This window comes from Hypomesus nipponensis, chromosome 13, assembly GCF_054491055.1.
Source record: "Hypomesus nipponensis isolate SF chromosome 13, ASM5449105v1, whole genome shotgun sequence".
NCBI classification, from domain to species: Eukaryota; Metazoa; Chordata; class Actinopteri; order Osmeriformes; family Osmeridae; genus Hypomesus; species Hypomesus nipponensis.
The window spans coordinates 2,964,282-2,992,250 of NC_140373.1; the positions used below are offsets into that span (position 1 = coordinate 2,964,282).

Here is a 27,969-nt window from a genome sequence, read left to right on the forward strand (position 1 = left end):
ATACGCTGCAGCCAGATTTCACAAGAGCTGAACCTTCCGTCAGGAGCTGGCGAAGCAGAAGAACTCTGCTGACAAGAGTGCCATGGCTGAGAAGATCTATGCGGAGTACTGCAAGAAGTTCTCAGGTCAGTCCCTGGGGATTGTGGCCTTCTCCCAGGATCAGGACAGATGTCTGGTGGTGGCCAACATGGTGTCTAACCTCCTGGGGCACCTCCAGCCTCGGCTGTCCCGCTCAGCCACCCAGTTTGACCTGAGCTCCTCCTTCGAGTCCCTGGGCAGGGCCAAGCCTGAGGGAGGAGGCTGGGGGAGACTGAGGTGGCTGGCCTGCTGCTGCAACGTGTCCAATGAGGACATGCAGGTCTACACCATCTCATCTCCACTCAGGAAGGACATCTGAGCTCCTTGAAATATTATTTATTTGACATTTTCATAAAATCCTTAGCAGTAATATTATTTTGTTGTGTTCTTTATAGACATTTGTATTGTAGGCTATGTATTGCAAGAGTTCATTGCAAGTTAAAAAGATCAAACCTGATGGTTGACATACGTAACTGAACTTCTACCTTACCCCACACAGGAGAGTAGTCTTATTAAACATTTAAAGCCTTGGATAGCAGCTTAGTAGTGTTTTCCCCTCTGATTCCAGCTGTGTAGGTCAAATATAGGTGTATTTTATTTTTGCGTTTTTCAACCGTTGCAAAATGTTGACAATAACCAAAGCTCAACTAGCAACTTTTTTTTGTGCGAACAACACGGTGGCGTTTTTTAGTCGCTGCACTCGGTTATTTCCGTTACTCCTCCTCTCTTCTCGAGTCTTCGCGACGTTGTCGGGGTAACTGGAAGGGACGCTTAAGTTCCACCCATACAGAGCAGGAGGTACAAAACACAATACTAGACTAGATAGCGATTTTAACTGTAACAATCCTATGTTGTCAGGAGTATTTGTCAGGTTTACGACGGCAGCATTTAGGAAGCTCTTCAGGTAATTCCTTATTCCTAACATAATACAACATAATCTTAGCAAAACCTTTCTTCGCTAGCTAGCTGAGCTTTTTCCACACAGGCCTCTGTACACACTGGTAGCATCAAATGGATTAGCAGTTAGCACAAGGCAAGAGCGAGCTTGATTAGCTAGTTAGCTGATTTTGGGGGGTACTGATGTACTACCATTGCTTACTGCATGTGTGGCTGTATGGTTTCACGCACGTTTACTGAACTGGCCACAAAATGGGAATACATATGTTACACTGTAATATCAAGCTATCATGTAACATTGCTATCAAGTTGGTTAGCCACTTAGCAATGGGAATACAGGTACAGGACATTAGATGGCCCTATCTATTTTTTCTACTTCCAAGCAAGCTAATAAGGATGGGCTATAGCTCGTCTTCTGTTTGTATATTTGCTAGGCTTACTTATCAGTCCCAAATCTGAATATGTTACGACAAGTCTGATTTGTGCATAATCACTTTGAGTTTAAATTCCATGCACTACAGGTTCTATCAAACAAACACAATTGTAATTCTATCTTTATTTTGGTCAACAATAACATATTGCTTGCTCCTTATCTTTCATGATCTCTATCATCCTCGTCCTCTGCTCCACAGATCAGGGCAGAGGGGACATGGCGGTATACTTTGATCACCGTATTGAGGCCCCTGAGTCTAGCGGGGCCCCTTCCCAGGTAGCATGGCACTCCACCCAGCCTGTCCTGGCTGTGGCCTCCAACAGCCCCACCACCGGAGGCAACATAGATCTGTACCTTCAACAGGTGGGCGAGCATCCTCGGAAAACACTAGCTCACTTGTGAAGGATAGACGTGTTCATATTCAAAGTATAAAGAGTAAAATGTTGTAATAATAATTACATTTAGTCATTTAGCAGACGGTCTTATCCAGAGCGACTTACAGTAAGTACAGGGACATTCTCCCTGAGGCAAGTAGGGTGAAGTGCCTTGCCCAAGGACACAACGTAATTTGTCATGGCCGGGAATCGAACTGGCAACCTTCAGATTACTAGCCCGATTCCCTAACCGCTCAGCCACCTGACTCCCAGTAATAATTAACAGACAACAATAATAATTTTCTACAAAAAAAATCACACTATCATACCTGTTTAATGTCTCCAGTGATGATTCCCGGTTTGCTTTGTTCATCCAGGGGGAGTGTGTGAGCAGCTGCCATGTGGACCGACCCTTCCAGCCCACGGTGCTGCGCTGGCACCCCACCAAGCCTGTGCTGGCGCTGGGCTGGGAGACGGGCGAGGTGCTGCTACTGCCACACCCCTCGGGGGAGCAGACGTCCCTGCCCACCACACACACCGCCTGCATCACCCTGCTGGAGTGGAGCAGCTCAGGCAGTCGCTTGGTCACTGGGGATCAGGTGGGTGTGAGGATGAACGCTGCAGAAACACACACACACACTCTCACACAAACACTCTCTCACGCACGCACTCTCACGCACACACACACTGTCACACACACACTCTCACACACACACTCTCTCACGCACGCACTCTCACGCACACACCCACACTGTCACACACACACACACACAGACACACACACACTCTCTCAGACACACATGCATTCACACACACACACTTACCTTCTCTGTCAGTTTAGTTAAGTCACTGTTTCCATCCACAGATGGGAGTTTTAGCGGTCTGGAAGATGGATGCCAGAGGAAGACTGCAGGGAGGTCATCTTGTGAAGCACGAATACAGCAAACCTTTAACCTACTGCATCTTCAGACCAGCTCCACCAGGAGAGTGAGTAACAGGAACCCACCAGAACTCCTCTTGGACTTCCAGAACCCTCAAGCTAACGACCCTGCCTAACCCCCTCCAGCCTGCTCCCTCTGCAGCAGAGGCAGTAGTGTCACGCTGATGTGTGTTTGTGTGTGTGTGTGTGGCGGCAGGGATGTGGCGATGCTGGCGAGAGCGGCGGTGAGCGGGGATGAGAGCGCTCTGGACATGTTCACCTGGAGGAAGGCTGGGAAGGGGGTCCCCCTCAAGATGGGCCCTCAGGAGGGGCTGCTGTTCTACGTCAGCACGGCCGATGGTTAGATTAGATCAGATATATGTTATTGAGAGACACCCTCAAAGTCTGTGTGTGTGTGTCTGTGTGCTCCTGTGTGCGTGTGTATCTATCTATTACGTGCATGTGTAAAAGACTTGTCAATGAGTTTGAGTATAAGACTTCCCGTCAGTTTTCGACTGTGTGTTCACGCGTCTGTGTGGTGTGAAAGAGAACTTGTTGTTTCCTTCTGTTTTGTTAAAAGTTGTGAGGGTAGGTTTCATGTTAACTGTGTACCAACCTCGTGTGACTGTGTCTCCTGTGGTTCCCCAGGCAAGGTGCACTGTGTGGACGAGAGAGGCCAAAGCAGCTCCGTCCTCAGTGTGGAAGGCTCCATCCAGAAGCTCTTCTATCTGGAGAGGAGGGATGTGCTGGGGGTTGTCACGGAGACGCTGATGCTGTCGCAGTACACTCTGGGACCTGAGGGGGGAGCCCAAGAGCTGATGAAGGTACCTCTACACAGCCGCCATGGATTTTTCATATGATGCACTTGATTATGTGAATAAATCATCATTATCCCATTCAACTATTGCCTTTATCTACAGGTCAAGCTAAGTGGAAAAAGTGGTCAAACCACAGACATCGTCTGGACAGACAGTGGTCTGCTTATCACAGCGACAGGGGAGCAGACAATCAGGTCAGACACACGCACACACACACACACATAAATATACAGACCCACCCACAGTCCCACACAACAGGGCACATAAGGACAATGCAGTTGACCTTGTGTGTATATGACCTGGCAGGCTTTGGGACTTGGAGAGGGATGATAACTACGTCCTCTCTCTGGATGAACGCCTGGGCTTTGAGAAAGGAGAGCTGCTCAACTGTGTCTCCTACTGTCCAGGCAAAGGTACCGTCAACACTGCTGGTGCCTCCTGACGCTGCATATGGAGGGTATTCATGTGTTACCGTACGTTCAATGGATCCCTTCTGGATATGGGAAGGATCGTGATTGGATCGCTTGTTCTGTGCTGGTTTGTCCCAGAGATCCTAGCTGCAGGCACAAACCGTGGGCGTATTGCTCTGTGGAAGATGCTGGTCCAGCCCAATGCCCGGAACGACAGCAGGACCCAGTGGAAACTGCAGACGCCTACTGAGCTGGAGGGCAGCATCAGCCAGCTGCAGGTACGGCCCACAGCAAAGCACACCGTGCTACATGTGACTCATCAAGATAGGCCTTACCAAACTACAAGTACACCCCACAGCAAAGCACACCTTGTGACACGTACAATATACTTTGTTGTTCCTTTGGGGAATTTGACAATTCAGCTCGGTGTCACTGCATTTAACAAATGAGATGTGTGTGTGTGGTGTGTGTGTGTGCGTGTGGTGTGTGTCTCCAGTGGGGCTCCAGCCTGGGGCTGCTAGCTGCCAGCAGTGAAAGCTCGGTTCAGATCCTGTGTGAACATGTGATGTCGGCCCACTTCAGCCAGCAGGTGGCGGCGGTGCAGCTCACCCCGTCCCAGCTCAGCCTGACCCTGTTCAGCACGGCCACGCAGCTCACCCTGCGCTCAGACATGCACATCAGGGGCGTCTGCGTCACCAAGGTAACCGGGGCTCCCCCCCGGCGTTCGCCGTAGCGAGGCTTGGGCCGTCGTAGCGTCAGGCGTGCACGCGTCTGTGGTTCTAACGGCCATGGTTGTGTGTGTGTGTGTGTGTGTGATCGCCTCGTCCTCAGAACACCGTCACCGTGTGGAACGGGAAGCAGGTGACCGTCCACGAGACAGCCGAAAATGTCCTGCGCAACACAGGTGACACACCTTGCACAGGAGACACACCTAGCACAGGAGGCACACCTAGCACAGGAGACGCACCTGGCACAGGAGACCCACCTAGCACAGGAGACCCACCTAGCACAGGAGACACACCTAGCACAGGAGACACACCTAGCACAGGAGACCCACCTAGCACAGGAGACGCACCTAGCACAGGAGACCCACCTGGCACAGGTGACGCACCTGGCACAGGAGACGCACCTAGCACAGGTGACGCACCTAGCACAGGTGATGCACCCTTGCTGGGTGACACTCACCCAAACCAGAGGCTTGCGGCCCACGCCTGAGTCAAGTTCAAGTTTAACTTTATTTATATAGCGAGTATATAGAGTCCTACCCTCCTCCCATCCTTCCCCCCTCACACCTCCTCTTTCCCCTCCACCCCCACCAGGGTCTTTCCAGTGTGACTCCCAGGTCTTGGCCGTGCACGATGAGAACATCTACTCTGTGGAGCCCAACAGGGTGCAGGTCCGCACCCCTCAGGTCAGTACCCCTCCTGGAGTCCTCCACCCAGCCTTCACTGTCCCTTCCTGCCCCCCTCACTCCTCCCACACACAGAGACACATGCACACTCACTCACACTGTTTGTAGACCTGAATACACACACACACACACACAGATGCAGGTATGTGGTAAGGTAGTCTGCCTGGCCAGCACCACAATGATTGTCATGATTGTCTGGTTTGTGACATCACACACACACACAGATATTTTTCCACCCAGATGAGGTCTTGTATATCATACCTGTCTTCTTGTTGCCTGTTGCCCAGGGAACAGTCAAGCAGCTGTTGGCTTTCTCTGAGGCGGAGGGCAACCCTGCCCTGCTCAGTGTGTGCCAGGCATACCTGGTGGTCGGCACGGATACCGCCCACATCAAAGTCTTCGATCTGACCCGCAGGTCAGTCAAACGCCGGAGAAGAGCTTTACTGAAGCCACAAATGGTTACACACAGAGCGGTCCCAGCTAACCAGGCTCCTGCTGTACTTAACAAGGCTGCTGATTTTCAGCCGTGTGTGTATTTCCGTGTCTCCGCAGGGAAGCGAAGGCTCACTGCAGTGCCAAGAACCTGGCGGAGCAGATCCCCAACCTGGGGGCGCTGCGCTCCGTCAAGTGTAACGCCAACGGCAACCAAGTCAGCATTCTAGTCACACAGGTAGGTGGATGATCAAACTGACATGGCTACACACACACACACACACACACACACACACACACACACACTTAGCTTATTCGACTGTTCTCTCAGGGAAGTTAAAAGTGACTTTTGGATTTTAATTCTAATCTTAACATGTTTTGTAGGCTCACCTAATTGTTATAATTCCATCTTTTCCCCTCTAGGTGAACGGGAGACCAGACAATAAGGTGTACTTCTATGACGTGGAGATGGACACTGTCACATACTTTGACTTTTTCACTGGCAGGCCACCCAGTGGGATCTCCCAGGCTGAAGACATGGAGAGGTACTTCCCCACGGTGTGTGTGTGTGTGTGTGTGTGTGTGTGTGTGTGTGTGGGGGAAAGCGTGTGTAATTCCTGTTGGGGATGTGTTCCAGACATCACTCCCAGGCCTCAGAGCTGAGTGGCCGGTGTCCTGTGACTCACTGCTGGGACGAGAGCGAGCCCCGCCTGTTTGTGTGTGAGACGGTGCCTGTGAACAGCTCCTCTCGCCATGACGACACAGACGAGGTAGGGCCTACAGCCACCGCTTCAGCACCAGACAGATGTCTGTGGCGGGCTCATTCTGACAGGCTGCTTGTAAGGATGCTCATTTTTGAAAAAATACATTGGCCGATAATCAACGCCAGTTAACGACCATTAACCGACAAGATACATTTTTTTTAATGGAGTGTCTGTGACCCATAAAAATCAAAATAAATACTCCATAAGGGGTTGATTTTAAATAGAAGCATAAGCAACAACAGAACAAAAAGAGATGAATCAAACTGATATCCGTTTCATAAAACAGATACACAAAATATATCTATACATGTTCAGGGGGACAGTGAAAGCATTGAATGTAACCATGCACCGATATATCCCTGGTAGTGTGACGCGTGACGGCAACCCCTTCTCTCCTCCCCCAGGCGGATGTGCTGGTGGTGACGCTGTTCTGCACCCAGGAACATGGCCTCCTCCTGCAGGACTCCTTCCCCAGGTCGGCCAGCCTGCAGGCCCTCCTGGCTCTAGACGTGCCCTACTACTACTTCACATGCAAGGTAGGCCAGGCGGTTTGTGAGGAGGTCATCACCTCCTCTGGGTTAGGGCCTCCCTCTCATCATATATCAGAGGCCACATTCATATTTTGCCCTGTTTTTTTGGTCTCTCTCAACATTGTGCAAAATTGACTTCATGTCCCGTGCATTATCTGTGTGCTTGGTCTCCAATCACACCATCTGTGAAGCTGTTGTTTCGGAGGGGTGCTGTCTTTCTACCGGAGGTAGGTCGTCTTAGTCCAGCGCCAAGCCAACTATACCCTGCACTCCCAGTGACATCATCTGCAAGCCTGCGGATGATGCTGTGGTCCTAACAGAACCCTCCTAGGGGGATAGGAGGATACAGTACAGTCTACCCCCAGCTAGGGAGCGATAACACTGGATTGACATGCGGCCTGTAAGCTAGACACCCTGTATCTCCCTAGGGCGAGTCCTCTCTCTTAGATGGCTTCTGTCCTGCTTGTGCTGCTTTGTGTACCTCTGAACCTCAGCTCTCTGCTTTTGGCCCCAGACGGCTCCTAGCACACGACAGGGCCTGAATCTGACGGTCGTGCTAGCTGATGGCACTGAGAGACTAACCCTGGTTTGACCCCCCTCCCCCCAGCCTGGTGAAAGAGATCCAGAGGTGCTGGAAGTCCCTCCCTCGCCCCCCTCCTCCACCTCCCCAGCCCAGGCCCAGGCCCTGGCCCCCCTGGCCCCCCAGGCCCCCCACATGGTGTCCAGAAGAGCACTCCGGGACTTTGTGGGTCTGGAGGACTGTGAGAAGGCCACCCGCGACGCCATGCTCAGCTTCAGCTTCTACCTGACCATCGGGGACATGGATGAGGCCTTCAAATCCATCAAGCTCATCAAGAGGTATTTACCCTGGCTGGCCTTGACATACAGCAACAGTTGCTCGACAACGGTACACCCTAGAACCTATAGTTTTCCTTGAGCCTGTTGGTAAACACATGGGCTGTATTTGTGCTAGTTTCTGCATCCACTTGTAGAACTGTGTGCTCGTGTGTGTGCTTGTGGGTGTGTGTGTGCTTGTGGGTGTGTGTGTGTGCTTGTGGGTGTGTGTGTGCTTGTGGGTGTGTGTGTGCTTGTGGGTGTGTGTGTGCTTGTGGGTGTGTGTGTGCTTGTGGGTGTGTGATCGTGTGAGTGTGTGCTCGTGTGTGTGTTTCACATTGTGTGTGTGTGTGTGTTTGTCACCGTTCGTGTGTGCCTTGAGATCGCCCATCCCTAGCAGCGTACAGGAATGCTATCCATCACCGCTAGCGTGGCTGAGCGCGTGCGTAACTCTAACTTTCCAATCAGAGGGCGGGAGGAGACGTGCAAGATGGCATGCAGGCTGCTATGCCATCGCCACTTCCTCTGTTTTCTGTCATCACTTCCTGCTCCGGTGGTAATCACCAGGGGCCAGTTAAAAGCCTGAGAGGCCGTCCCAGGCTCAGGAAAGACTTCAGGGATGGTATTGTTAGTCCGGCCTTGACTCCTGTCTGACTCCCTCGGAGGGTCTGTAACAGGAGACCCTGGTGGGAGGTCTGAGGGCAGTCTGACGTGGACAGCGGCCATTGTTGGCCCTCGCTCTTTTGATCAGGCTCTCGCATCACTCCGCGCCACGGTCTGTGTAGGTGGCGAGGGATAAGGAGGTCAGGCCCGACCCTCCACCCAAGGTCAGAGCGTTCCACCGACCCTCCACCCAAGGTCAGAGCGTTCCATCGACCCTCCACCCAAGGTCAGAGCGTTCCACCGACCCTCCACCCAAGGTCAGAGCGTTCCACCGACCCTCCACCCAAGGTCAGAGCGTTCCACTCAGTTATGAGTCTTGGAACTCTGAGTCGTTTTCTCAGAACTCGCTCGGAACACGAATATCTGAGCTCCATGACCTTTTTCTTAACTGAGGTTGATCCCTGGTCTGTTAAGGATAAGGCAGTTGGATGCTCTAATGGAAATATGCAGTTATTGTTGAGGTTTTAGGGTTTCTTTTGAATGTATTTAGGTAGGGGATGAAGTGTGTAGTGCGGGGTTTGCTGTGATATGATCACACCCCACTGAACTAATGTTGTCTGTTTATGTTAACTGAACTTTTAAACACAGGACATGATTAAGGAGTTTTACACTGTGTGTGTGTGTGTGTGTGTTGTACTGTAGCCTACATCATACTGAGGGGATGTGCTTATCTAAACACACTAGGGCACAGACATAAATCCCCTCTGTCTCTTTGCTGTAAATAGGAGGGCTATTCAGCCAAACAGAAATAGGTCAAACAGGGGCTGTCCCGGTGTGCCATGCATGCTGGTGGTTCATCATGTGAATGACTGTACTGAGGATGTGTGTATGTGACAGAGAGGCTCACCTCAGTGAGTCCTCTTCCCTGTCACACTACCGGACACTAATACGTGAGTTTAGGGACTACGTTTCTCCCCCGCTGCTGGCTTACAAAGTGCACGTATCAACTTGCGCAAATGCGTCTTTAAATAAAACAAGCATGAAAAAAAATTCAGAATAGCATATCCCTTGAAAATACTGAATCCCATTGAGCGGATATGCTTCAGAGCTTAATAGGTGTGATGACAGTTTTAGTAAGTTCCTCATTGACAACTATTTTTACAGCTGATTCTTAAGGATAGAAGCCTGGAAGCATTGTGTTCGATTCCCGTATGTCCCTGTCGACAGGATGATGCACTTCCTGTTCTGTGTCACACCAGCACCCTACACCTCTCCCCTCTACAGCCAAGACTGCCACAGCCTCTGCATGGACAAGGACTAAACTACACACACAGTAACCCAGGCAACTCTTTAGAGGCATTGCAAGTGTTGTAGTCATGGCAAAGTGTTAGCTTTGAGATAGCATGTGAAAGCATATATCATAGTTCTCTCTTTTTATGTTCTCTCTCTCTCGGTTTTCTCTTTTTCTCTCTTCTCTTTCTCTTGAAGCGGTATGTCAGATACCATTTGGAATGTCTCTCCCCCGTCCAGACCTCCTGTGCTATTTCCTCTCATTCATGCTGTCCTTGACATAAGGCAACACGCAACAGGGTTATCTGTCCGAATGAATGCAAACCTTCACTTACAAATGTTACTTTGCCATCAGCCCTTCTATTTAAAAGGATAATACTTCATCTTTTCCATTTCCCAGTCAGACAAAACACTTCTGAAAGTTTCCAGGGTTGCAGCCTGTGAGTGATGTCGTTGTGTCAGCGTTCACTTGTATTGAATGCAGTGCTGCTATCAAGTCCTGTTCTGGATTGATAGCCTTTACTAATATATGTTTTGTAGCCAAACAAAATGATAATTTACCTCATTGTCATCCTAAGAAAATGCTCAATTAGTATTAGCACAGCCCTCAAAATAAAGAAAAACTTTACTGAATCTAGCTAGACGGCTAGAATAGTTTTATATAATTCATGGCTTCTCTGGATAGGCCGGAACTCCAGGTAACTAGTCTACAAACCCAGACTGGAATATTGCCTGAGTGGCTGTCTACAAGAGACTAACGAACTGAGAGGAAAAACTGTCTTTTATAAATCATGTGTACGTAAAATATGAATGGTAAAACTATGGCCATGTCCATCTCCTCAGTGCAGACAGGCATCTGGAGGTCTTCTTCTCTGCCCTCTTGTCTTTGGCCTGCATCTCCTCAGTGGTCTTTTCTCCCTAGAGCACCTCCTCCTCTTGATCCAGCTGACTCCTCCTCTGGCTCTCCTCACAACTCTGCACCTCCTCCTGGTACACCTCCTCCACCTGGCACACCTCCTTATCCTGCACCTCCTCTTCCTCCTGGTACACCCCCTCCCGGTACACTTCCTCCTCCACCTGGCACACCTCCTCCTGGTACACCTCCTCCTCCTGGTACACCTCCTCCTCCTCCTGGTACAGTTCCCTCCTCCTCCTGGTGCACCACCTCCTCCTGGTATATCTCCTCCTCCTGGTACACCCCCCCCTCCTGGTACACCTCCTCCTCCTCCTGGTACACCTCCTCCTGGTGCCTGCCCTGCAGGGTGGCTCGTAGCCTCTGGCATCACAGAGACAGAGTCACAACACGAGGCTACTGGCCACGGTGTTTGTCTAAACACTACATTCAGAGTTATGATGTTTGTCAGTCGACACACTTACCTGGGCCTCCTCAAACAGAGTTTCAGTGTTTGACTGAAACTCCTTCAGCTCTTCCATGACCTGCAAGAGGGAGGCAGTGCATCGGTCCAGTTTGGCCTCCTTAGCTTAGAGAACGCTCTTTTAAAACGGAGAGAGAGAAACGGAATACTTGAAGAAGAAGAAGCAAAAAATCAAAGACATCTACGATTAGCAACTCAACCAATTAGTGAGTGTTCGGAGACCACAAGCCTGTACCTCCAGCCTGGGAAGGTTGTTTTCATTCACCACGACCCACTCTTCTGCCCTCTGCAGAGCCCACTGCTCCCTCAGCACCTGTGGAGCAGGGGCAGGGCTTTTATTTTGAAAGTTTTGAAAACTACAAAGGGCTTTTGTAGCTATAGTTGTCGTTATCGTCCTTGGTCTGAACGCGTCTTTAGGATGGTTGTGTACCTTCATGTGGAGCCGGTCGCATTTCTTCCTCAGTTCTGCGTTTTCTGTCTCCTGTGTGGGTTGCAAGACCACTGAGCGTTGCGACTAAGCACTTAAAACAAAGTGGTTTCACTCACGTCTACCCAGTCTGACATGGAAAACTACTGCGGAGGCTTAGCATTTCCATCATAATTTAATTTTTTAAAGACCATTTGTATTCATATGTTAGTATGTTTGTAGTTATACTTTGTAGGTATACTTTAAGTAATACCTTTCACCGTGGGTTAGTACTGAGTCATTAGTGGAAGCAGAAGTGTCGAGCCGTACGGTCTGTCTCACCAGGGCATGGATCCTCAGGTGCAGGCTGTACTGAGTCAGGACCAGGGGGTCAGTCATGTCAGGGACAGAGGTAGAAGCTGTCACTGGGTCAGCCAGACCAGGGGGTCAGTCATGTCAGGGACAGAGGTAGAAGCTGTCACCAGGTGGCCCACAAGCCCTGGGGCACGAGCCCATAGTAGGAAGAACAAGGGACATCTCAAAACTACCAGTAGCTGGTACCAGAAGAAGAAATCCGCCCAGTTTAAAAGAATTCCTCTTATTGGATGATATCGGCTTGTAGGAATGATGGCTTGTGGCTTTTCCGTGAGGCGTTGCTGTTGGCCGCAGGGTCCTAAACTCAGTACTTATGGTTTGGAGGAAGGAAGGTGGTGACTACTTGACAGTGTTTTGGTTTCAATGTTGCAGTCAGAGCTACGTTGCCGTGGAAACCAATCAACTTGAACGCGAATCTAGAATCTGATTTGTTTTGAATTGAGCACTGCGACTACAATGACAAAAAACAACAAATCTCAGCATAGAATAATAATGGATTGTATTCTGTTCAATCCGTGTTATGTGCAGCAAGTCAAAGCACAAAGTAAATCACACCCACACCACACACAGTGTCCATTATATCTGGATGCCTATCCATACATTTATTGTTTTGGTGTCAGTCATCTGTTCTTTCATGCACAACCTCCATTTGTTTATAAAGTGACTATCACACTTTTCTATCAGCGGTGTAATATGATGGCAATATAACAGCAACACTACCATACAATTGTATGACATTAACTTCAGTACATGTACCACAAGCGAGCAGATTACCAAAAGGAAAGCACCACTACATAAATGAGCATAAATGTTCAAGGTAATTGTTGTATTTACTACCACTGTTCAACAAGCTGCACTGCCACTTTGAGCAAACCTAGTCGAAAACAGGCTTATTGGACTAAGCACTGAGCATGTAAAGTGGTTTTAATGTGAGTAGTTAATATATTCCCAGCTTTTTCAGAACACGTCACATTGTTATGAAGCTTTTGTGGTTTGAATAGTAAACAAGGATTACTGAATTTGTGCCAAATCACCCAGGTCAGTTTTAGAATACTATGTTAGACAGTGTTTGTGTGGATACTGCAGGATGGGGTTAACTCATTTTCCAAGTCGATGCTATCTCAAGTTATAACTCTAAAGTCGCTTTTAATATTTATAATAATAATATAGATAAACAATTTGCAGGAAGTATGTGTCATTACGTAAGTGCACATAAAACAAAAACATGTCAAGATCCAGCTTGATCTTTTCCTAAGAAGGGGCGTTTCAGACATACAGGAAATGCCAGTCCAGATTCCAGGTCAAACAAACATTCATCACATCTCAGCTTCAGTGACTAACATGTTTACCAAAACAATAAATTCACCACATCCTATGTTTTGATTGATACGTAACTGTTTTGTCATCTCGGAGACGTATGTTTGCTGTATGGATTGGATTCCGTTTGTAGATAACGGGAAACAAAACAACGGCATGTCCAGACCGTCTATTCAAGTAGCAGACAAAAGCAGAGGAGGTCTGTGAGGCGTGGTTTGTGATGGAGGGAAGGGAGAAGGTGATCTGTCCAGTACCAGACTACAGCCCAGTACCAGACTACAGCCCAGTACCGGATTACAGCCCAGTACCAGATTACAGTCCAGTACCAGATTACAGTCCAGTACCAGATTACAGCCCAGTACCAGACTACATCCCAGTACCAGACTACAACCCAGTACCAGATTACAGCCCAGTACCAGATTACAGCCCAATACCAGACTACAGCCCAGTACCAGACTACAGCCCAGTACCAGATTACAGTCCAGCACCAGATTACAGTCCAGCACCTGTAGAGCTGCAGAGGGGTCCTTTCCTCCACACTTCCAGACGGGGGCGTCAAAGTGGGCCTGACTGACTACCCACAGCCCCAGTGGTGGGGGGGGGGTGAACTTGAAGGAAAAAACTGACAACCAAAATGGGGAGAGATGGGGAACCAAAATGGAATCAACTTTTTTTTTTCTTTTTTTTGCAGCGTCCCTGTTTCCAGATATTTAGGAATGAAATTGTGTGCACAGCTCAGAGCATTGTCCGTTTTCTCTAGCCTGTGAAGTGTCCGTGTGTTCAAGGAGCACACCTCAGCAGGGCGACTCCACGTAGTCGTTGTCGCGCCGCGGGTGGAAGGGCGCCGCTAGCGAGCGGCTGATGACGATGACCCGGGGCGTGAGGCAGTCGTCTCGGCGGTGCAGGATGTTCCAGATGAGCATCGCTGCAGCCAGGGTGGCCAGCAGACAGGCGGCAATGTCCACGTAGCACGAGTAGGAGAGCTGTGTGTACGGACCGATTCTGTAGAAGGTCACCAGGCCGATCACCAGCACAAAACCTGGTGAGAGAGAGACAGAGAGAGAGACAGGGAGAGAGACAGAGAGAGAGACAGAGAGAGAGACAGAGAGAGAGACAGGGAGAGAGAGAGAGACAGGGAGAGAGAGAGAGAGAGAGAGACAGAGACAGACAGAGAGAGAGAGGTTCATTCAGGAGCTGTCGTCAAAATCAAGTCACATTTAATTTGTATTGCCCTTTTTACGAGCATTGTTACAGAGGGCTTCACATATGCCCATAGAACTGCAACTACACACATGAATTCATTACGCATTATCCTCGTTACATACACTCTAATACGACAATGTTCAGTTACTTCAGGTGTGGTTCAGTCGTTCATTTTTGACACAGTAGCAGGAGGTGGGGTTCATTAGAGAGTCCTTCAGATGTAAAGTGTTTATTATAAAGGTTTCCACCCCTATCGTGTCCATGCTGATGTTCTTGTATCAGTGATGTGATAGAAGTTCAAAGCCCTCTGTGAGGGGTCTTTGACTGGAGTTTCCTCTGACGGTGAACTTCAGAGATCTCAGGATAAAAGTGTTCCTCGGTGTATAAATATCACTTAATCCGTGCTTCTCAGAACTACCGGCACAATAACATGATAGCCAATCAAAATGAGGTTCTGCTGTGTCTAGCCTTGGGGTAGAAGATTGACAGGATCATTGGTTGCTCTTGGTTTGCTCTGTAATCCTGTTTTGCAGTCCACAGTAGCACAACGTCTGGTTCAAGGACTCTCATTATCTCTCAGAATTGATTGGTCGTTGCTGGTCAAGTGAAACTTCTGTTCACAGATCTCGGTGAGATCAGGAGCCAGTCAGTAGTTTAGCAACAAAAAAACTGGTCAGAGAGCTGTTTTTCAGGGTTACCGGTAGAAGTATAGGAACCAAAAATACTCCCCAGAAACAGAGGGATGTTGAGCCAGTAGGATATGAATCAGTTGGTTTCCTCTACCTTACCAGAGCTGGTGCTCTGGCTGTGTTCTTCAAATTGTGTGTGTGTTTGTGTGTGTTTCACTCTCAGCATTAGTTAGGGGCTGTCTATTGTTCATGTGGTTGTGCCTGTGGTTCACAATGTAAGCTTGTGTGTTTGTCTGACTGAATACGAGTCTTTGTCTGTCTCCCTGCCTGTCTGTCTGTCTTGCTGTGTGTCTGTCTCCCCGCCTCCCTGCTTGTCTCCCTGCCTGCGTCCTGTGGTTGCGTGCAAGTATTAGCCCGTCAGTCTGCATCAGTTTAACCTGCCTGACTCCTTTTCTAAGAATGACCAGTCCCTCTCTGGTTCCAGGCTGGGTGGGCTCTGTGAACCGTCTTTTTGGCACGGCTTAATCTCTCTAACTTCCTTCCCCTTCTTCCTCTTTCCATCCTTCCTTCCTTCCCTCCTCTCCACACCCCCTGCTTGAGGTTAACATATTCAGTGAACCTTTCATATTATCCACCGAGAGAGTCTGACCTTCATAAAAGACAATGTAAACCCACCTGGTCTCAAACCATGTCCTGAAAATCCACTGGAACGGCCTTATCTTTACAGCAGAGATAACGGATGATAGTCAGGTCATACCTAGACCATTCCCATTCCTTTTATGGTCTCTAAATCTTTTAAAATACCCAGACCGCTGAAGCGTTTAAGCCAATCAGTAACGGTCTCCAGCTGTGCTCGGTCAGGCTCAGTCCCGAGGCTCCCTCTGCTCACATTCCTTGACTTCTCAGCCCCAGAAAACTTCAACTAGTTTTCTCTCCCTCCAGGGACGAGCGCATATTTCAGTCTGTATTGTTGTTCTTGGAAGTGCCCGTTGCCTGTTGTGCATGAGACAGACACAATAGCCCAAGGCCACGACTTGGGCACGGCACCCACCGCTTAATCCGCCAAACTCCCCTCACTCCTTACTTAAAAACATCAAAGTGTTAATGTATCCCTCCAACCCTCATGGACCCGTGACCTATGACCTGCCAAGCTCTGTCTGTTGAGCCAGACATTCCAGAGTCGTCGGAGAGGAGAGAAACTTCCAGCACTGAGACAATCCAGACTTAGACCTGGATCCAGTGTTCATATCACTGAATGGAATAGTTTTTTTCTTATTCCACTGTCTGCATGTGATAGCCGAGGTTTTTCTGGCCAGGGTCCGAAAATGAAAACAGTCCATTCCTGAGAAAGGCTGCTGGGTAAAAATAACTCCATTCATTGAGGGCCCAGGCTCATTCACTGGCTCAGCGGGGGAGCAAAGAGGGACGAACTGCGGAGCGATTGAGGTCTATGAAATGACCCATCCTCAGGAAATGAATTTCTTATGTATAGATGAAGTGAGAGCAGGGCTGGTGCTGGAAAATCACTGAGCTCGCTAGCAGACAGCTGAGCCTTGGCCCGTTACTGAATGTCTCTCTACCAAGACTGTGGTTAGCTGTCTTAGCATTCACGGTCTTAAAACACAGCTACAATCTCCTCCACATTCAATTATCAACAATCTTACTGCTTATCACCAGTCTGGAAAAATATATATAGTCCATAGTTATTTTAAATATAAAATCAACATTGTCAATTTTGAAATGTAGTCTTACTCACGACAGTCAATTAAGCATGCTTGGCCATGTGCTTAATAATATATTCCTGTGCAGATTTCCTGGTGTCTGTCAAACGGCCTAAATATAATCATGTGCTGTTCTTCACCAAATACGGTAAGACATTCCCAGAGTGCTATATCGGTAAAAGGAATATGTCATTTTTTCCAAAGAGCAGCGTATTTTTAGAGATTGGGGAAGTAGGTGTGTACCTGTCTCATTAGTCATGTCTCTATTCTTACCTAATGTCAACATGTTTGGAGGGCGTTTTAGGTTCAATTTTAGTCTGTTTATGAAAATAGCTGAGTGCGGTGACCGTCTACATAAGACTGAGTAATAGGATGTTAAGGACTTATTTTTACATCATATGAATACACCCTACATTGACAGGGCAGATTAGTATGCCATACGCCTAATTATTATTTATGAATATAATGATACTCATACTTAGTGCTTAGCCTCAATAAACTGTATGACTATGAATCAATCGTTTGGGTCGACCTCTTTATCTAGAACTTTCAGATAAAAGACCTTGACCAGGATGGCTTTACGTGCAGAAGAAGCTAGGTTTTTATCAATTTTTTCAGAGGGGACTCTTTCTTTACTCCTGTTCCTAGAGATGTTGTAAACACAGGCATGAAAGCCAGCACAGCTTATCAGCACAGCAGCTGCTCCGACCCACTGTGATGTGGACGAGAGGACCACCCAACAAACACACACACACACACAGTCCCCCCTCCCTACACACACAAACACAAAGTCCCTGTCGAACTGTCTTTTGCGTCCCCTCCCCCCCCCCCCCACGTCCCTCCGTCTTTCCTCTTGTGCGGGTTTGCATAACAGGTAGTCGCAGGCATTTCCTCGTCCTGAGCAGGGATATCCTGGCGCCCGACAGTCGCTCTCTGGCTCGTTGCAGCTCCGGTCCGACAGCACGGACGAACCCGTCGCTAAATTTAGCTCGGACCCCCGTCCGTGCCTGGCCGTGCCACAAGGCTGCCCTGCGCCAGACGCCTCCTAAACAACACGCCGCAGAGCCGCTAAGACACGACGCCACACCTACCCAACAGGGGCTCTGGGGCAGGCCACGCCCACCCTGACCTACAGGCCACGCCCACCCTGACCTATAGCCCACTGGGATAGATAAGGGTGGAAGGACAGGGAGGTGCAGAGAGGGGGTGGAGGGGGTTGGCTTGCCAACAGTCACACACTCACACTAACAATGCTATTCTTGGTGGTTCTAAGCTTTAATTGACTTTCTTAGACAATTCCGTCTTGGACTGATAAGGCCTTTCCTGGTTTTCCTTTTTTTTCCCTTTTTACTCTGAGTTTGATTTGTTTGGTCTTTCTGGGGATTTATTTACATGTCTTTTTCCTGGCCCAGTCTCTTAACTCCGCCTACTTTCTCTCAGTGGGAACCCGGTGGGAGAGGGTCTCTTTATTGTTCACTGGCAACAGTATTTCCATTTTCGGATGTAGGAGAGGAACTGTGTGTTGTGATGTTGCATTCCAAAAACACTCGCTTAATGCTTACTTGCTGACTTATTCAAAATGTTTTTTACGAAAACCCTCTGATGGAAGGTGTACGATTTCACTAAGTGTCGCGTGTAATCTTATTACTGCAGTTCTCACTTTTGCTTTTTTTGGGTGTGATTTCATTCAACATTCTGTCTGCTCACCTTTCCACTTTTGTTTGATGTCACTGGTGTTGACAACAACCCACCGTGTCTCTGTGGTGACGTAATGAGCGCTAGTGTCCTTTTGATCAGAACAGAGCAGTACGGACAACACCAGACTACACCACTAGTGTAGGCGGAGCTACAGAACAGGAGACATGGTTGTGGGCAGGTTGTGGAGTACAGATCCTGCTGAGGGGGTGTTGGTGGTCCTCACTGGCCCTGCTGAGGGGGTGTTGGTGGTCCTCACTGACCCTGCTGAGGGGGTGTTGGTGGTCCTCACTGACCCTGCTGAGGGGGTGTTGGTGGTCCTCACTGGCCCTGCTGAGGGGGTGTTGGTGGTCCTAACTGACCCTGCTGAGGGGGTGTTGGTGGTCCTCACTGACCCTGCTGAGGGGGTGTTGGTGGTCCTCACTGACCCTGCTGAGGGGGTGTTGGTGGTCCTCACTGACCCTGCTGAGGGGGTGTTGGTGGTCCTCACTGACCCTGCTGAGGGGGTGTTGGTGGTCCTCACTGACCCTGCTGAGGGGGTGTTGGTGGTAGTCACTGGCCCTGCTGAGGGGGTGTTGGTGGTACTCACTGGCCAGCTGGAAGAGGGCGGCGATGGCTTCCTCCCACCACTGTGAGTCCTGGGTGATGAAGGGCAGCTCCATCAGGCCCAGCAAGAAGATGAGCTGGCCCGCCGTCAGAGCTACGGTGGCCATCAGGTTACAGGCCCGCATCATGTCGAACTGCACTGCAGGAGGGGAGGGGGGGTTAGGACTCGACCCTGAACACCTGACAGAGGTCATGACCTTTCTGAGGAATCAACTGAAAGTCATACTGAATGTATGTAGAGACCAATAAATGAATGAACTATGAGAGCCAATTTAGATAGAAATTACAAATATGGCAAATGCTTGATTTTGTTAAAATGCAAGGAGTTAAACCAATTGAAAAAGTTAATAGAATGTTCTGTACATTCTTTCAATTTTTTTTCATTTATTTAGGACCTATATTTAGCCCTTATTGCTTCATACAGCCTAATAATTTAGAGAGAAAACAGTAACTATAGCTGGAAAATTTTAAATGTATCCACACACACACACACACACATACACACACACACACTTTAATATATCTGAGGTGAGAGGTGCCAATGAGTGGAACAACATCCTTTGGTTCATGGCAGGCCAACTGGGTCTGCTGAAAGCTCCAATTCATCATGATGTCATCATGATGTTAGGGCTATGTTGTTTGAGATCAGGTTACAGTGTTGGGTTAACCCACAGTGACCTGCAGGGTTTAATGGAAATGATCCATCATTGTCAGCAGACAGTAAACTGTGGGTCCTCCTGCTCAAGCCCTTATCAGTGTGTCATGTATCCATCACATACACACCAGGAGATCATCACTGTGGGTTTTAGGTCATCGCTATACATCTTCCATAGACAAAGGATGCAAAGGATTTCTCACAGTTTTTGGGGGGCAGGTTTATACGAGAAATATACAATTCAAGCTGTGTTAAGCATGGTTACTGTATCGACCTTTGTTTTGATTCGATTGCAGCAACGGTGTGAATTCAAACATCTTTTTGAAAACCAACACTCCCCCACACACACACACACACACACACAGATACTCTCCGCCTACACACACACCCCACCTCTCCTCCACACTTACGTTTCACCGAGGTGCGGGACTCCTGGTACCCTGCGAACTCGGAGCCCCATCCCAGGCCCTCACACTGTCTCTGTCCCTGGCCCCTCCTCCCCGCCCCGGGGTCGTCGCGGCCCCGCTCCCCCCCGGCAGGACACATCCTCCACAGCCCCACGCTGCGCTTGCGTCCGTCCTCCAGGGCTTGCAGCACCCAGCTGGGGGTGAAAGCCGCCACGTTGTTGAGGACGAGGGACAGCAGGGCCACCGCCACCGCCGCCACCACCAGCCTCTGCACGGCCATGCGCTGGGTGGTTGCCACCTCTCCCTCCCCTCTCTCCTCCTCCGCGTCCCGTCCTCCTCCCACGCCGCGCTGCTCCTCGCCGGCTACGGCGCCGTCGGTGCCCGTGGTCGGGAGCGACCGGCTCTCCTCCTCCTCCACCACCTCCTCCACGGCCACTGAGCTAGCGGCGACGGCTGACTCCTCGGTGCAGCGCTGGACGGGGGGGCAGAGGGTGGGCCAACGGGTGGTGTGTTGCGGCTCAGCTAGAGAACATCTCCGTTCATCCTCATTCAGGAGGGGTGGTGTCGGTGGAGTCGTCTCAGCCTTCCTCCTCGGACTGCACGGTGGGCAGGAGTGGGTTAATCCTACAGACACCTGGGTCCATTCCACTGGCTTGGACCGGCTGCAGCTTGGCGCTCGAAGATCGCTCCCGCTCTCTCTTCTTGTCTTCTCAGTCTTCTTCTCGTCCGACGCTCCCCCTCTCCGACACTCTTTTTCCGCTTGGTTCTGCAGCCGGGGTTGAACTTCTCTGGGTAGATCGTCTCTGTCTTTCCTTTTTTTGTCGTTCCCTTTGTTCTTTTTCTTTCTTCGACTCTCTTCTTTTTCTTTCCCCTTCAGTGGCTCTGGGGGTGGCAGGGGAGTGGAGGAGACACGGCGGGAGCGTGGGTCCACTGGGTAGTGCTGCTGAGGGCTGGCTCACTGGTGGCTTCGCTGGAGCTTAACCCAACCAACCGCTCTCTTAACTGGAAGAGCTCCTACTGCACATGCTGTAGTCTACCTCCCTCCCCCCTCTCCCTTTCTCTCTCTCTCTCTCTCTCTCTCCCTCCCCTCTCTCTCCCTCCCCTCTCTCTCTCTCTCCCTCCCCTCCCTCTCCCTCTCCCTCTCTCTCTCTCTCTCTCTCTCTCTCCCTCCCCTCTCTCTCTCTCTCCCCCTCTCTGTGGGAAACAGCGTCGGCTCTGGCACAGTTCAGTCCCAGGGGTCAGAGTTGAAGTGGGGAGGGGGCAGCTTGGTAGTGGAGGGTCTGTGTCTGCCTGCAGCAGGTCTCAGGTCAGGAGACCCCTCCTCTCTCTGCCTGCTGAGGGCTTGTGCTTGGGAGAACACCCACTGGGGGGAGTGTTTTTTTTTCTTCCTCCAAGAGCCTATAAGCAGCAGCGTGTGTGTGTGTGTGGGTGTGTGTGTGTGTGTGTGCTACACACAGGCCCCTGCAGTCCAACCAGCAACAGGATGCGTTTCCTGAGAGGAAAAGGGGCGAGAAGGGGGAACAGCAATGTCTCTCTTCCCTTTTTTCTCTTCTGTCGTTTGTTCTGTCGTTCTTAGTCTCTTTTTCTGTCTGTTCTTTAGACCCCCTCCCCCCCTCCCCCACACACTCTCTCTCCCCCTCCCCCCTCCCTCCCTCTCTCTCTCTCTTCCTCCTCCAAACTAAGTCATGGCTTAGTGAGCCTCCCTGTAAGATGTGGGCTGTGTGGAGTCAGTCTGTGACGGTGGGGATTTTTAGGGCTGCTTTCTTTGAGTTTGTGGAGAGCCTAGTTTCGGTTGCCAGTGGCTACGCTAGTCTCTCTGCTTGGCCTTCTCTTCCTGGCCTGATCCAGGCCCCCTAAAGATTCTGGGAATGTCCTGTTGCCTAACTTTAATAAACATCCCACATCTGCATCGGAGGGGAGGGAGGGAGGGCCTCGCAAATAGGGACCAGATGGGTGTGGAATGTGTGTGTTGTGTGCGTATGTGATGGATAGAGCTTTACCATGGTGTACTTCTGAGGGTTGGCCCACAGCACTGGGCTTTGAGACTGGATTCTCACACACACACATGTTGATGCAGTGATCAAATCAGTGCTTTTGTGTCGAAGGACTTTGGTTGTCATCTGACTGTGTTTAATGTTGATTGTTTATACTGCACAATATAAGACGTATCCCTTCTCTCAGGCATCAGAAAATGGTTTGCATTGGTCAAATAATTCAACTGTCATACAACAACTGTTAGATCCAAATGAGATTTCCAAACCAGCTATTAGGAATGAGAAGGTTTTTCAATGTTCTATCAACATTTCTCAAGCATATGTTGTCATGTACCCTATGCTTTGCATAAAATCAAAGCTCTTCGTGTTTCTAATCCACCCCCTAGCTAAAGAATGAGCCAGCTCATTCTTGAACCAGATGCCAGTGTTGAGAGTAAAACAAAACTCCTGTCCTGTTCTCTCCGCAGCGAGGCGGTGTGGCAGAACATGGCCAGGATGTGTGTGAAGAACCGGCGGCTGGACGTGGCGCGGGTCTGCCTGGGGAACATGGGCGACGCCAGGGCAGCGCGGGCGCTGCGAGAGGCGGAGTCAGAGCCGGAGCTGGAGGCCAGGGTGGCAGTGCTCGCTGTGCAGCTGGGCATGCTGGTGAAGATGGCCGCGCACCACCAACACCACCAACACCATCACCACACCATGAGCTTCATGTAGTAGCAAACTCGGAGAGGGTCGTTTCGTCCACTTGTTGGAGATGCCTCTTCTGGGAAGATGTATGCATGTTTGGATCGGAGTATCCCACCTTAACTGAAAATTCACTTTTTCGTGTTTGTGTGTTATTTTGTTGAAAGAACATACAATGTTCTGAGGTAACTGAAACATATAGATTGTGCGAAATGACCCTACCTGCTCCCCTCTCTAACCACTTCTGCCTGAGCACATTTAGTCATTTAGCAGACGCTTTTATCCAGAGTGACTTACAATAAGCACAAGGACATTCCTCCGAGGCAAGTTGGGCGAAGTGCCTTGCCCAAGGACACAACCTCATTTGGCACAGCCGGGAATCAAACCGGCAACTTTCTAACTAATAGCCCGATTAATAGCCCGATTCCCTAACCGCTCAGCCATCTGACCCTCTGAACAGGAGGATGCGGAGAAGCTGTACAAGAGCTGCCAGCGCTACGACCTCCTCAACAAGTTTTACCAGGCGTCTGGCCAGTGGCAGCAGGCAGTGGAGACTGCCGAGACTCAGGACCGCATCCACCTGCGCACCACCTACTACAGCTACGCCAAGTACCTGGAGGCCGTGGGAGACAAGAACACCGCCCTCGTCTAGTAAGAGACACGTCCACGCTCAAGCTACTGGGTTACATTTGTTTATGTTTTTTTTGTTATTAAAAAATATGTATTTATTTACAGTTGCCAATGCACGTTACTGAACATGACTGTAAATGTCCGGATTAAGATGTGTAGAAATGAGTTATGTTGTGTGTCAGAGGAAAGGCCTTCTTCTGTCGTCAGCGGAAGTGTCCAGTTCTTGGTTCCTGACTGTGTGTGTGTGTGTGTGTGTGTTGCAGCTATGAGAAGTCAGACACTCACAGGTTCGAGGTGCCCCGCATGCTCCTGGACGACGCGCAGTCGCTGGAGATCTACGTCAACAAGACCAAGGACAAGTCAGTATGCTGCTCAGGCCACGCCCTGTTTGACCATGTGGCCACGCTCTGTGTGACCATGTTGACCATGTGGCCACGCTCTGTGTGACCATGTGACCATGTTGACCATGTGGCCACGCTCTGTGTGACCATGTGACCATGTTGACCATGTGGCCACGCTCTGTGTGACCATGTGACCATGTTGACCATGTGGCCACGCTCTGTGTGACCATGTGACCATGTTGACCATGTGGTTCAGGCTATCATATTTAGGGAATATTTGGAGCTTGGGACACTTTCTACCAGAAGACTCAAACTGGCAGTTATTTAACATGTTGTTTCTTTATTAGATGATGCTGTGTTGCACATAATAGAAAGCGTTCTATAGCCCCTATGCCATGCCTTGACGAGACTGGTGACATGCTGCCCTCTGGTGTGTTGCTGCAGGAGCATCTATAAGTGGTGGGCCCAGTACCTGGAGAGCCAATCAGACATGGAGTCAGCGCTGCGCTACTACGAGCACGCCCAGGACTACCTCTCTCTGGTCCGCGTGCACTGCTACCTGGGGAACATTCAAAAGGTAACACCCGTCTGAAACAGGGCCCGGGGGAAGGTTTATAAAGTTACACACTTCTGACATCACGAAAGAACTGGTAGGGGGTCGGGAAGAGTTGAAATATAGGTTGTTTGTTTGCGTGTGTAGTCTGGTAACGTCGTAACCATGGCTCCGTATTTGACAGGCGTCCGAGATAGCCAATGAGACAGGGAACCGGGCGGCGTCGTACCACCTGGCTCGTCAGTACGAGAGTCAGGATGAGATCAAACAGTCTGTCCACTTCTACACACGAGCCCAGGCCTACAACAACGCCATCCGCCTGTGCAAGGTACTGCACTGTCCTCCTGCTAGACAAGGCTCACAATACCTCTACAGTCAACATGCTACTTATCAAAGTCAACATGCTACTTATCAAAGTCAATGACCAAATACCTGTCCTTTTTTCATATTTTATCATTTTTATTTCTGATATTTGTTATTTAAAAAGCTATTTCAGCGATTTAGGCTTTATTTAGGATGAAACTTCCGGCTTTGTTTCCTGTCGAGCAGTTAGGTGTTTAGTAGCTTGTGTTGACTTGTTTGTTGTTGTTGTTGTTCAGGAGAACGGTGTGGACGACCAGCTGATGAACCTGGCCCTCCTCAGTAACCCTGAGGACATGATGGAGGCTGCCTGCTACTACGAGGAGAAGGGCACTCACATGGACCGTGCCGTCATGCTCTACCACAAGGTAGCTCCGTTCACTCCTGACCTTAGCAACTGTCTGCTCGGAACAACAACCAGTGCGTTCTGCTCTGTGCCACAAGGGGGAGCTCCTGCTCTGATATTGGCATCAAAAGACCGACAGACACACACAGCTTCCTCAGGCCTGGTCTTGACGTTTACATTTGACTTAAGGCCATTAAACACTGAGTCAGAAATTTGTTTCCAAAATGTTCACACATTAAAAAAAAAACAATAAACTTAAAGGGGCAATTGAGATGACCGTTTGTTCCTTGCATCTTTCTCTCTGCCTCTCTCTGTCCCGCAGGCTGGCCACTTCTCCAAGGCGCTCGAGCTGGCCTTCGCTACCCAGCAGTTCACAGCCCTGCAGCTCATCGCTGAGGACCTGAATGAAAACTCTGACCCCGCCCTGCTGGCGCGCTGCTCCGACTTCTTTATCAAACACGCCCAGTACGAGAAGGCAGTGGAGCTCCTGGTGGCTGCCAAGAAGGTACCCGAGTGTGTGTTTGAGAGAGAAATAGACAGAGAAGCAACATGCACAGTGCTAAGTTAACGTGTGTGTGTGTGTGTGTGTGTGAACACCCCCAGTTTCACGAGGCTCTGCAGCTGTGCTTGGACCAGAGCCTGACCATCACAGAGGACCTAGCTGAGAGCATGACCGTGTCAAGGGACTCCAAAGACATGTCTGAGGAGGCCCGCAAGGACCTGCTGGAGAGGATAGCAGACTGCTGCATGCGCCAGGGAAACTACCACCTGGCCACCAAGAAATACACACAGGCCGGAAACAAGATGAAGGTGTGGGAGAGTCTTCCAGACACAAGCTGACACACTGTCACACAGTTAACTGATCTATTTCTCCTACCCATCAGGCCATGCGGGCTCTGTTGAAGTCAGGTGACACAGAGAAGATTGTTTTCTTCGCCGGCGTGTCGCGTCAAAAGGAGATCTACATCATGGCTGCCAACTACCTGCAGTCTCTGGACTGGCGGAAGGATCCGGAAATCATGAAGAACATCATAGGGTTTTACACTAAAGGCAGGGCCCTTGACCTGCTGGCTGGCTTCTATGAAGCCTGTGCCCAGGTAAAGCATCATCAATATATCATTTAATCATCCATATACTGTACACACGTTATTACTTACACAGTCTTGATCAGTTCACAACTTCCGGTCAGCTACTTCGCTTGTATACAGTTCTGATGTTGTGGTCTTGATGTGTTTGCAATGCGTTCAGGTGGAGATCGATGACTATCAGAACTATGAGAAGGCCCTGGGCGCTCTGACGGAAGCCTACAAGTGCCTGTCCAAAGCCAAGGGCCGCAGCCAGGAGGAGCAGGACAGCCGCATGGCTGAGCTCCAGCACAAGATCAACCTGGTCAAGAGGTTCGTTCAGGCACGCAGGTGAGGACACACACCACGGTCACTCCGGGTCACGGCACTGTAGCGAGAATGTGTGGCTTTTTGGTCTTGTATGTGAACTTTATGTGGAAACCCCCATTGGTTTTGAGCGCTGTTGTGCCCCCTGCAGGCTGTATGAGGAGGATGCGGGTGAGGCGGTGAGGCTGTGTGAGGCCCTGTTGGAAGAGGGAGACCTGGACGCTGCGGTCAGGATAGGAGACGCCTATGGCTTCCTGGTGGAACACCACTGTCAGAAGGGCAACTTCCAAGTGGTCAGTACGGACAAAACATAGTAGAGGAACCCATACACTCGTGGTTGTATATGTACTTTTACTCAGTAGCGCCCATCATCCATCCTGTCCCCTCCTGCCTGTGCTCTACAGGCCTACCGCAAGCTGGAGGAGCTCCAGAAGATGCTGCCGTCTCTGAACATCAGCTACTATGTGAGCCAGGGCAGCCTGGAGGCCCTGCAGAGGGCGGTGGGCCTTCCCCTGGGGAGAGGGAAGCTGGCTGACCGGGGAGACCGCAGGGATAGTGGGGGTGAGGAGGACGAGGTGGAGGAGGATGAGACTCTGGAGTCACACCAAGGGGACTGATCCACACCTGTAGGCAGGTGTAGAGCACCTGTAGGCAGGTGCAGAGCACCTGACTGGGACAAAAGCTTGTACACAATGAGGTCCATGTCAAAGTGGATACAAGCAGCTCTAGAAACCACAAAGAAGCTCCAAATGGTGGCCTTGTTCTTCGACAGGGTCACCTTATTCAGCTTGATACAAGGGGCTTGACTTACTTACACTCTGCTTCGAGAGAGGATGAGTAGTACAATGTAATCAGTAGTTTATAATGTTATCATACTACTTAAATCCATTCAAATACTCACAAATATCACTAAAATTAATTTATCAACCGACTTACATTTCAGATGTTTTCAACACTTTTAAGCCTGTATACCTTTAAGATGAGAAAGAAAAATCGGAATACCTCACACAATTACTTATTACATTTCAAAGCTCATAAATTAACGTATTTTGCTGACACCAGTCTGCAGTTTGCCTTATGCAGTATGGTATGCAGGATATTGCCTTTGGGGACAAAACATTTGTATCTGAGGCATCTGTTTGGCTTTGTTAATTCCTTACAGAACAAGTGTATTTTTGTAGTCAGTACACCTAAGAAAAGACAATACATAAATTGTTATATCTTGAATTTAAAGTGTACAATGAATATAAAACATTTGGATAAATATTTAAATAAAGATTCTGCAGCTGTGTTTTACATAGCTGAAATACATTTTATACATTTATATGATAATTTGTTTTTTGGTGTGTTAGTGTTAAGATTTTGTACATGACCTTGGTGTTATTAAATCTCTGAGATATATTTTTGTGATCTGTATAGTATGTTGCTATTTTAAATAAACTGTTTATACATTGCTTGGACAGATTAGTGTGATTTGACATGGGTGTTGGCCT

At 49.5% G+C, this 27,969-nt stretch overlaps 3 protein-coding genes across 3 annotated transcripts; 1 reads left to right on the forward strand and 2 right to left on the reverse strand.

The window, feature by feature from the left end:
- The first annotated feature begins 812 nt into the window (after positions 1-812).
- ift140 (intraflagellar transport 140 homolog (Chlamydomonas)) lies at positions 813-27,930 on the forward strand. Its single transcript, XM_084670499.1, has 30 exons — positions 813-982; positions 1,608-1,771; positions 2,160-2,381; positions 2,648-2,769; positions 2,919-3,061; positions 3,350-3,525; positions 3,622-3,713; positions 3,826-3,932; positions 4,068-4,207; positions 4,426-4,629; positions 4,761-4,833; positions 5,249-5,340; positions 5,628-5,755; positions 5,893-6,010; positions 6,196-6,317; positions 6,410-6,542; positions 6,941-7,072; positions 7,674-7,924; positions 22,645-22,822; positions 23,316-23,506; positions 23,749-23,844; positions 24,271-24,403; positions 24,564-24,707; positions 24,979-25,107; positions 25,408-25,590; positions 25,689-25,895; positions 25,970-26,182; positions 26,334-26,500; positions 26,628-26,769; positions 26,881-27,930. The coding sequence occupies exons 2-30, from the start codon at positions 1,625-1,627 to the stop codon at positions 27,091-27,093; spliced, it is 4,398 nt and encodes a 1,465-aa protein (XP_084526625.1). The 5' UTR covers positions 813-982; positions 1,608-1,624; the 3' UTR covers positions 27,094-27,930.
- Positions 10,071-12,348, reverse strand: LOC146259476 (uncharacterized). Its single transcript, XM_084670779.1, has 5 exons — positions 11,850-12,348; positions 11,600-11,650; positions 11,405-11,482; positions 11,171-11,287; positions 10,071-11,069 (listed from the first exon to the last, which is right to left on the reverse strand). The coding sequence occupies exons 4-5, from the start codon at positions 11,225-11,227 to the stop codon at positions 10,812-10,814; spliced, it is 315 nt and encodes a 104-aa protein (XP_084526905.1). The 5' UTR covers positions 11,228-11,287; positions 11,405-11,482; positions 11,600-11,650; positions 11,850-12,348; the 3' UTR covers positions 10,071-10,811.
- On the reverse strand, positions 12,521-21,138 carry tmem204 (transmembrane protein 204). The gene is made up of 3 exons (XM_084670777.1): positions 20,187-21,138; positions 19,105-19,260; positions 12,521-14,306 (listed from the first exon to the last, which is right to left on the reverse strand). Exons 1-3 carry the CDS (start codon positions 20,461-20,463, stop codon positions 14,062-14,064), a joined length of 678 nt encoding a protein of 225 aa, XP_084526903.1. The 5' UTR covers positions 20,464-21,138; the 3' UTR covers positions 12,521-14,061.
- Positions 27,931-27,969: the final 39 nt, after the last annotated feature.

Coding starts and splice junctions, on each gene's coding strand:
- ift140 (XM_084670499.1), top strand. CDS start 1,625: ATGGCGGTATACTTTGATCACCGTATTGAGGCCCCTGAGTCTAGCGGG. Junction 6,011..6,195: donor TCAGCATTCTAGTCACACAG/GTAGGTGGATGA, acceptor TTTCCCCTCTAG/GTGAACGGGAGACCAGACAA. Junction 26,770..26,880: donor AGAAGGGCAACTTCCAAGTG/GTCAGTACGGAC, acceptor TGTGCTCTACAG/GCCTACCGCAAGCTGGAGGA.
- LOC146259476 (XM_084670779.1), bottom strand. CDS start 11,227: ATGGAAGAGCTGAAGGAGTTTCAGTCAAACACTGAAACTCTGTTTGAG. Junction 11,070..11,170: donor CTCTGTTTGAGGAGGCCCAG/GTAAGTGTGTCG, acceptor CTGTGATGCCAG/AGGCTACGAGCCACCCTGCA.
- tmem204 (XM_084670777.1), bottom strand. CDS start 20,463: ATGGCCGTGCAGAGGCTGGTGGTGGCGGCGGTGGCGGTGGCCCTGCTG. Junction 19,261..20,186: donor GTCCCGCACCTCGGTGAAAC/GTAAGTGTGGAG, acceptor CCCCTCCTGCAG/TGCAGTTCGACATGATGCGG. Junction 14,307..19,104: donor CGCCCTCTTCCAGCTGGCCA/GTGAGTACCACC, acceptor CTCTCTCACCAG/GTTTTGTGCTGGTGATCGGC.